The sequence below is a fragment of the Cyprinus carpio genome, unplaced genomic scaffold (genome assembly GCF_018340385.1).
Source record: "Cyprinus carpio isolate SPL01 unplaced genomic scaffold, ASM1834038v1 S000000169, whole genome shotgun sequence".
In the NCBI taxonomy this organism is placed as follows: domain Eukaryota; kingdom Metazoa; phylum Chordata; class Actinopteri; order Cypriniformes; family Cyprinidae; genus Cyprinus; species Cyprinus carpio.
Window position 1 is genome coordinate 762,287 of NW_024872920.1, and position 9,519 is coordinate 771,805.

The 9,519-nt window shown below is 47.8% G+C and overlaps 1 protein-coding gene across 1 annotated transcript in view; it reads left to right on the forward strand.

Moving 5' to 3' along the window:
* Positions 1–5,352, forward strand: part of LOC109064318 (lysine-specific demethylase 5A-like) — a 28,451-nt gene extending 23,099 nt beyond the window's left edge. Inside the window, 12 exon segments of the mRNA XM_042753876.1 lie at positions 319–443; positions 517–667; positions 759–879; positions 959–1,314; positions 1,422–1,563; positions 1,812–1,991; positions 2,559–3,263; positions 3,333–3,461; positions 3,616–3,760; positions 3,843–4,063; positions 4,173–4,601; positions 4,680–5,352. Of these exon segments, the coding sequence (XP_042609810.1) occupies positions 319–443; positions 517–667; positions 759–879; positions 959–1,314; positions 1,422–1,563; positions 1,812–1,991; positions 2,559–3,263; positions 3,333–3,461; positions 3,616–3,760; positions 3,843–4,063; positions 4,173–4,601; positions 4,680–4,895 (2,920 nt within the window). The 3' untranslated portion in view covers positions 4,896–5,352.
* The last annotated feature ends 4,167 nt before the right edge of the window (positions 5,353–9,519 follow it).

Genomic DNA, 9,519 nt, shown 5'->3' on the forward strand with positions numbered 1-9,519 from the left:
CGCTCCGGCTCACTCACAGGATTAGTTCACTTCCTCAATGAAACATCCGTCATCATTTACTCACCCTCCACTTGTTGATATGGAAGGCAATGGTGTTCATCATCTGTTCAGATACCAACATTTTTCAGAATATCTTCTTTTGTGTTCGCAAGTGGAGGGTGAGTAAATGATGACAGGATTTTCATTCAGGAAGTGAACTACTCCTTTACACATTGCTGTATCACTCAATTCTTTCAGTGAAGGCCTGATGAGCTGATTACCGTGTCAGGCAGGTTAAGCTAAACTATAAGGCCTAGTTTATATTACCGTGTGCTGCAGGTTCAGGTACGATCAGGACGAGTTTCCCGCCATGCTCTACGGGGTGAAGACACGTGCGCAGTCTTATGACACCTGGGCCAAGAGGGTCACGGAGGCGCTGGCGGCTGATAACAAGAGCAAGAAAGGTCAGACACGGCACCGAGTTGCCACTTTAGTCCACATCTGTGGGTTATAAACGAGTCGCTGGTGCTTCCACAGATCTGATCGAGCTGAAGGTGCTGCTGGAGGACGCAGAGGACAGGAAGTACCCCGAGAACAGCCTGCTGCGCAGCCTCAGAGACACGGTGAAGGAGGCCGAGACCTGCTCGTCTGTTGCTCAGCTGCTGCTCAGCCACAAACAGAGGCACAGGTCAGTCACTGCCGAACGCTGACTAGTGTGAGATATGTGTGTGTGTGTGTGTCCCATCACTCAGCCCTGTGTGTGTGTGTGTGTTAAGAAGAGAGCGTCCCGAGAGCAGCGCACAGAAAGCACGCAGCAAGCTGACGGTGGAGGAGCTGAAGGTGTTTGTGGAGCAGCTGTACCGCCTGCCCTGCGTCATCAGCCAGGCCCGACACGTCAAGGTGAGTCCACGAGCCTCCGCAGCCGTCTGAGGTCTGATATACGGTCTGACGTGTTCCCTCGTGTGTGTCCGCGCCGCAGGAGCTGCTGGAGAGCGTGCAGGACTTCCACGAGCGGGCGCAGGCGGCGCTGGCCGACGAGACTCCAGACTCCGGGAAGCTGCAGGCGCTGCTGGAGCTGGGCTCGGGGCTGGAGCTGGAGCTGCCGGAGCTGCCCCGTCTCAAGCAGGAGCTGCAGCAGGCGCGCTGGCTGGACGAGGTGCGGCTGACGCTGATGGAGCCGCAGCGCCTCACGCTGGAGCTGATGAAGCGGCTGATCGACTCGGGCGTGGGCCTGCCGCCCCATCACGCCGTGGAGAAGGCCATGGCCGAGCTGCAGGAGCTGCTGACGCTGTCCGAGCACTGGGAGGAGCGGGCGCGCGCCTGCCTGCAGGCCAGGTGACCTCTCATTACTGGACAAAACTCAAGCAAATGAGTGTATAGAGAGTCCTGTGTGGTTGTGAAACACTTGAAGGACTGTATAGTACAGTACTTGGGTTGTTGAGAAACTCTTTCTCAGTATGACTGACGCTGGAAAGCATCGTAATGGAGGCCAAGAATATCCCAGCGTACCTGCCCAATGTTCTGGCCCTCAGAGACGCCCTGCACAAAGCCAAAGAGTGGACGGCCAAAGTGGAGGCCATTCAGGTGACCGTGTGTTTCACAGGGAACTGGAGGTTTAGAGTAAACACAAGACATGCAGAAATAAGGGTCATGTGACACTTTGAGATGATGTTTGAACAGCGCTAGTTCATGCTAGTTCAGAGGGGTTTCTATACAGATCAAGGGCATGAATGCTGTGGAAGAGATCATCATTGTTACTATCTCATCCATGTTGATTCAGCTTTATCAGTTGTAGCACATCATGTGACCTGTGTCTCGATCTCCACGAGCAGAACGGCAGTAACTACGCCTACCTGGAGCAGCTGGAGGGTCTGTTAGGGAGAGGACGCTCCATCCCGGTCAGATTAGAGGCTCTGCCGCAGGTGGAGTCACAGGTGGCTTCTGCCAGAGCCTGGAGAGAGAGAACCGCCCGCACCTTCCTGAAGAAGAACTCCACCTACACCCTGCTGCAGGTGACACACACACACACACCTTACAGCAGGTGACACACAATGACACACTAGTGCAGGGGGTCTCAACTCTGGCCCTTGAACACACCTGCACAAGCTCATCAAGCTCTTCAGGATCACTGGCAGGTGAGTTTGATCAAGGTTGGAGCTGAGCTCTGCAGGAATATGGCCCTCGAGGGCCAGAGTTGAGAACCCCTGCACTAGTGGAATATGTAGGAGAAGATGATGTACTAATTATTTGGTTTAGTGCCCAAAATTTTGACCAAAAGTTTTATGGATATAAATGTCTTCATGACAGACATGGTTTCTATACTGCTAAACATGATGTTCTCTGTATTTTTTGTCTTGTTTTCCAGTACAAATAGCTAAACATTCTTAAATCAAGAGGCATTTACTTAAGAAGCAAAGTGGCTTAAGAAACAAAAAGTCTTGTTTTCTGAGAAATTAATCAAAATGACATGAGTTTATGCTGAAAACAAGAACACGTATCAGCCAGTGAGGTCAGGAGAATCAGCTGCTGACTGAACCTGTGATGTTCATCTTTACTCACCTGCGGTTGAACTCTTGCAGGTGCTCAGCCCGCGCGTGGACATCGGCGTGTACGGCACCAGCAAGAGCAAACGCAAGCGTGTCAGAGAGCTGCTGGAGAAGGAGCGTGGCCTGGAGCTGGACGCTCTGAGTGACCTGGAGGACAGTGTGGAGGACACACGTGACCCAGCCGCCGTCGTGGCCTCCTTCAAAGCCAGAGAGCGGCAGGAGCTGGAGGCCATCCACTCGCTCCGCGCCGCTAACCTGGCCAAGATGGCCCTGGTGGAGCGCATCGAGGAGGTGAAGTTCTGTCTGTGCCGTAAGACGGCCGGCGGCTTCATGCTGCAGTGTGAGCTGTGCAGGGACTGGTTCCACGGTGCCTGCGTGCCGCTGCCCAAAGCTGGCTCACAGAAGAAGCTGGTGTCCGGCAGCAAAGAGAGCAAGTTCCTGTGCCCGCTGTGCCAGCGCTCGCGGCGGCCGCGGCTGGAGACCATCCTGTCCCTGCTGGTGTCGCTGCAGAAGCTGCCGGTGCGGCTGCCCGAGGGAGAGGCGCTGCAGTGTCTGACCGAGAGAGCCATGGGCTGGCAGGACCGCGCTCGACAGGCCCTGGCCACCGACGAGCTTTCCTCCGCCCTGGCCAAGCTCTCGGTGCTCAGCCAGCGCATGGTGGAGCTCGCCGCGCGAGAGAAGACCGAGAAGATCATCAACGCTGAGCTGCAGAAGGCAGCCGCCAACCCCGACCTGCAGGCACGTGACCCCACACCATCACGTCTGATTATATCAGTGCTCCACGACTAACTTCTGTTTCACTCTCAGGGCCACATCCAGACCTTCCAGCAGGCCGGCTTCAGCAGGGCCACGTCACCACGGCCCTCGATGGACTATGATGATGAAGAGACGGACTCAGACGAGGACATCAGAGAGACTTATGGATATGACGTAAAGGTATGTGATGAATCCCTTTCACACACGATCAACCATCGCTAGTGTTTTCATGTAGTTGATGTTTACTCCTCATCGGATGAAGATCATGGTAATGTGATGTGGTCTCCCTGCTGCTCTCAGTTTCAGTCTCTCTGTCTCGTGTTTCTCTCCTCAGGACTCAGGAGAGGTGAAGCCGTACTTGTTCTGTGACGAGGAGATTCCTGTGAAGTCGGAGGAGGTGGTCAGTCACATGTGGCCCACGATGTCATCTTTCTGCACTGAGCACGCGTACTCCTCTGCCTCGAAGTCCTGTCCTCAGAGTAAGATGTCACTACACACTTACACATGTAGAGTGAAGCACCCCAGAAGAATCCAGTACCCAGATCTCTGTTTCCTCCTCAGATCCGGCGGCGCCACGCAAGCAGCCCAGGAAGACACCGCTGGTGCCGCGCAGCCTGGAGCCTCCGGTGCTGGAGCTCTCGCCGGCAGCCAAGGCCCAGCTGGAGGAGCTGATGATGGAGGGAGACCTGCTGGAGGTGTCTCTGGACGAGACGCAGCACATCTGGAGGATCCTGCAGGCCACACACCCGCCCTCAGAAGACAAGTTCCTGCAGGTCATGGAGGTGAGATCACACCACAGCTCAATGTGTCTCTGTGTCTCATGGGGTTCTGTGCATGCACATGTTTCTTGTGTCCACGCATTGACCTCTTTACCCTGCTGTGCTCCCGCAGCCTGAGGACGCTTCGCTGGACAAACACGTCAAGCTGAAGCTGAAGGACATGGAGAAGAAGAGGAAGAGGAAGCTGGAGCGAGCCGAGCAGCAGCTGCTTCTGGCCGGCGGCGGCGTGCAGGGACGGTCCAAGTCCAAAGACATGAAGCGGGTTCTGGAGCTCAAGCCCAAGAAGAAGAAGCTGAAGCTGAACCCGGACAAGTCCCGCGAGCTGAAGCAGCTGGCCAAGCGTCTCGCTAAAGAGGAGAAAGAGCGCAAGAGGAAGGAGAAGGCGGCGGCCAAGGCTGAGTTTCCCAAGGAGGGGCTGGAGAAGAAGAGCCAGAAGATTCTGGACATTCCCTCCAAGTACGACTGGTCTGGAGCGGAGGACTCCAACGACGAGAACGCCGTCTGCGCCGCCAAGAACTGCCAGCGGCCGTGCAAGGACAAGGTGAGTGACCGTCTGCTGGAGTCTGAACGAGACAGCAGTGACTGGTGTTTGACAGTGTTCACTCTCCTCTGGCTGCAGGTGGACTGGGTCCAGTGTGACGGCGGCTGTGACGAGTGGTTTCATCAGGTGTGTGTGGGGGTGTCCTGTGAGATGGCTGAGAATGAAGACTACATCTGCTCGGCCTGCTCGCATAAAGCCGCCGCTGCGACCGTCAGAGTGGGAGCAGAGACTGTGGTGATGTCCTCGCCGTCTGTCCCAGCGCTGCCCCAAACCGACCCTCCGGAGAGCAGCTAACCTCACAAACACACTCCCATCACTCACGGCACTGGAAACCAGCTGCTACATCAGCACAGAGTACATCACTTCCTGTTTCTGATAGATGTAGCTCATTATTATTGTAGTCCTGGAGGAGTCACCTGATGTATCAAGACTGAATGAACGGTTCGGGGATATCTCTGCTCTTCAGCTCCTAAACCAACTAACTAACCCAAGTGCACAGTTAATCTGCTGCGTCACCACGAGATCCTGCAGCAGTGAACTTCCTGTTCAGACGAGTCTCTGCCCTCAGCATTTGAAGGACAGTGAATCTATTTATTATGTAAAAGGATTTTAAGCAGTTCATGATGGAGAGGTCTTTTTCTCAGCTTTTGTCAAATGATGATTGATGATGAAGATACATGTCAAGTTTGTGTCTGATTATGAATGTCACTGCTAATAAAGCATTCTTCTGTGTAATAAATCACAAGAAATTTATAATTTGAGCCTGTGAGAGACTTCAGTGCTGTGACAGAACATGTTAACAACAATGTACCATGACACACACACACACTCAAACTCACTGTCACGGCCAGCTCGTTCCCGACCGTCACATAAAGAGGTTCACGCATACAAACTAATTGTTTGACTTGCAAGATTATTTATTCAATATAAAATAACCTGTTTCAGAAATATAACACAATGTCTAGGGATTTAAATAAACAAAAGAAAATAACAATCCATTGGGCAAGAAACCTGACGAATAATAACCAACAAGTGGGAGCAAATGACTCCTCGGAAGAGCTAGGTTCTCCCAGAGGAAGTACTGTTGGGCAGTTCAGCCAAACATTTATACTCTCCACCCATGCGTTATCCAATTAACATTGACGTCACATGACGATGATGATGGTTATCCTGCCACCATCAGGTAAAGAAGGGAAAGACAGGGTCATAACACTCACACACACACTCACACGCTCACACACACACACACTGTGAATACACACCCGGAGCAGTGCACAGCCATTTTTGCTTGTGTTTAGTTCTGGTTGTTTTGAGTCAGTAGTATTTTTGGGGTTAGAGTTAGAAGAGTGTTGGTCCTTCTATCGCTCGCTCTGTCTGTTACGGTTTATCTCTGTGTTATTGTATGTGTTTGATGACAGACTGTCGTCATTTTTCCCCAGAGCTTCTCTCATGTTTCTTGAAAAACTAGTTTCACTTGTTTTCCCGGAGAGGAGTTTCAGAGTTATTCTCGAGATGCCAGTTCAGAGGTGGAATGAGAAGCCAACAGACGTCCTCATTTTTCATGGTAAGAGAATACTGCTTCATAAAATACTGACCTATGTATATCTAAAGTTCACGCTGATTCTAGACCTTCAGTATCAGACAATATTGAGACATTGTGAAGTTTCTGCTTGTCCTTCAGGAGTGAATCTGTGAAGGATAATGGCGTCTGTGTATGAGAGCCGGAGGATGATGGCGTCTGTTTCAGAGCAGCTTCTGGCCGCTCTGGATGAACTAGACGCAGATAAACTGAAGAGGTTTAAATGGCACTTAAAGAATCATTACGGCGTTTCAGCTGCTGATCTGGAGAAGGCAGACGCTCTTGACACAGTGGATCTGATGATGAAGCGTTTCGGACAAGAAGAAGCTGTGAAGATCACGCTAACTGCATTTCGTTGCCTTGTACCTTACATGTGCAATGACAATAAAGTTGAATCTAATCTACAGAGATACACTTAACGTGTCTTTATTCTTATTTTAGTCACGTGGACTCCTTGTGTAGAAGCTAGACCATCAACGTTCATGTCCGTTGATTTCCACAGTCACACTCACCAACATTGATCTCTGGACCAGGAAGGACTTCCTACAATGTAAGTCAGTAAGAAAACCAGCAGAAAAACTCTCTGAGTGTGTTCATGTTCTTCCTGTAGAAGGTGAAAGAAGAGTTTTATAATTGATGATGTAAATGATGATATGCACAGATATCTGTTCATCTGTACTGAGACACTGATGATACACTGAACATTAAGAGTTCAGCTACATGAAAAGATCAAACAGATTCATAATTCCTGATTCTGATGTGTTTTATCTCCATCAGATTCCCATCAGCTCACTCTGGATCTGAACACAGCGCATAAACTCCTCTGTCTGTCTGAGAACAACAGAGTGATTACTGACACTAAAACAGTTCAGCCGTATCCTGATCATCCAGACAGATTTGATCATTATCGTCAGGTGTTGTGTAGAGAGAGTGTGTGTGGACGCTGTTACTGGGAGACTGAGTGCAGTGGAGATAATGTGTATATATCAGTGTCATATAAGAGCATCAGCAGGAAGGGAGCGGGTGATGAGTGTGTGTTTGGATTGAATGATCAGTCCTGGAGTTTGTACTGCACTCGCTCCAGATACTCATTCACACACAATAACATATGGACTGATCTCTCTGTGAAGTCCATCAGCAGTAGAATAGCAGTGTATGATGATGATGATGTCAGGAGAATAGGAGTGTTTGTGGCTCACAGCGCAGGAACTCTGTCCTTCTACAGCGTCTCTGACACAATGAGCCTCATCCACACAGTCCAGACCACATTCACTCAGCCGCTCTATCCTGGGTTTGGGTTTTATTTTACTGGATCATCACTGAAACTGTGTTGATGAATCAAGGCTGACGAGAGATTCTACCCATAATGCTTTGAGCTGCATGATGAATCAATAACAGTGAGATGTTATAGAGTCTCTTAATGATATTAATACTGCAGCTGAACTTCTGTCACTGAAATAACATGTGTGTCATAAATCCTCATATAGACAGTAAGATCTGTGTGTGTGTGTGTGTGTGTGTGTGTGTGTGAGTGTGTGTGTGAGTGAGTGTGTGTGTGAGTGAGTGAGTGAGTCCTGATGAGTGACGATGTGTTTCTGTGCTTTTTTCATTTGTGTTGATGCAGATCAGTTTTTACTATAAAGTCAGATCAATCATTTGTATAATTACTATAAAGAAAAAAAACTTAAATAAAAATGACACAAACACATTAAAGTAATATAAAGATATATAATCCAATAAATGCTATTAACTTTATTAATGGAATGGCATATGTTAAAATTTCCTTTTAACTGTGATTATTTATGTTTGTATATGTATATTAATGTTGTCACAATACCAACATTTTGACTTCGATACGATACCTGACTAAAATATCTTGATACTACTACTGAACCGATACCATGACAGAAATTAATAAAAAAAAAAAAAAGGAAAGAAAGAAATCTCTCTCTTACACTTGACCAGTGTTCCTGCCCTGTTTTTGACTGTTTCCTCCCTCTTAAAATCAAAAACCCCACACAGGCCTATGGTGAGCAACGCACAGCCGCAGCCGAGCCTACAGGAGTGTAGATCTGTGTTAGCTGAGGGCAAGAGATGTGACCAAAATATCATTCAACGCTAGGAGTCATTCTATCTCACTGTAACTATTTATATCATGATATAAAGTCATTTCTGTTATTAATAATAAGAACATGAATGCAAGTAACAAACAAAAGGACAAATACGATAAAACAGACACAAATGAAATTAATGGTGTTTTTAGGTACAGTAGCATTCAAGAAAGAGGTGATACAGAAATGAACCAAGATGGGCATTTGAACATGACTGTGTGTGTATTTGACCACTGAAGTGCAGGAACTGCTGAAAGAGATCTGAATTCACGATCACAAGAGAGAGAGGACTTCCATGCACGCACTTTGGGTTATTTTTCGAGATCTATTGCACTTAATAACTCTTTTTAGCATCTAGCACGCCCAACACTTTATTTCCTCATTCGTGCATGTTTCTTATTCACATGTATGTAGGGGAGAGCAGGGGCATTTGAGCCTGTGGGGAAGTTGAGCCACCCCTTGTTAAACAAAATTGGTGATGTGAGTTTTCCATTTTACTTATGCTGTGATGGATCAGAGGACCGTGGGGTAACTTTTTTTTTTTTTTTTGCTGTTCAAAGTGATGTTTGTATATTCAGCGACTCGCTTCTTGTGCCTAAATAATTACAGACAGATCTGAGAAAATATGACACGTGTTTGTGCTTTAGGAGGTTATAATATGACGCTATAATGTTTGCATGATGTTAGCTCTAAACTGCTGGATGATATAAGTTTGTTAAAATGGTAGGAGTGGGGTAAGTTGAGCCAGTGGCTTTGATTTTGTTCTTTGTTTTGAATTTGATTTAGTTCTGTAAATTTTAAATAGGCCTTGTTTATGAAAATTGGCCACCGAAATTGTCTTTCCTTGCAACATTTATATGTTGAATACTATTAGCCCAGTTCTGCAAGGTCAGCTGCAGTCTGTTTGTTTTTTTAATTCTTAATTTTTTACTTTTTAAATAATTTTTAAAAATGCCTTCAGAGTTATGAACTGTATCCATTCTGTTATCCAAACAAATATGTCCTTATTAGGGCTGCAGGGAGCTGGAGCATAACCCAGCGTCTCGAGTCCTTGGATGAGCGGCCAGTCCATCACAAGGGTCACACATAGATTTTAACTGGAATTCAGGGTCAACAAGATAAGGAAAAGACCTTTATTGAGAATGTGTTTTATTTAGAAAAAGACCAGACACTGTTTGTTATTAATGCTTTTTATTGTCAATGTGGATTATTAAGAGAACAGAGTAGA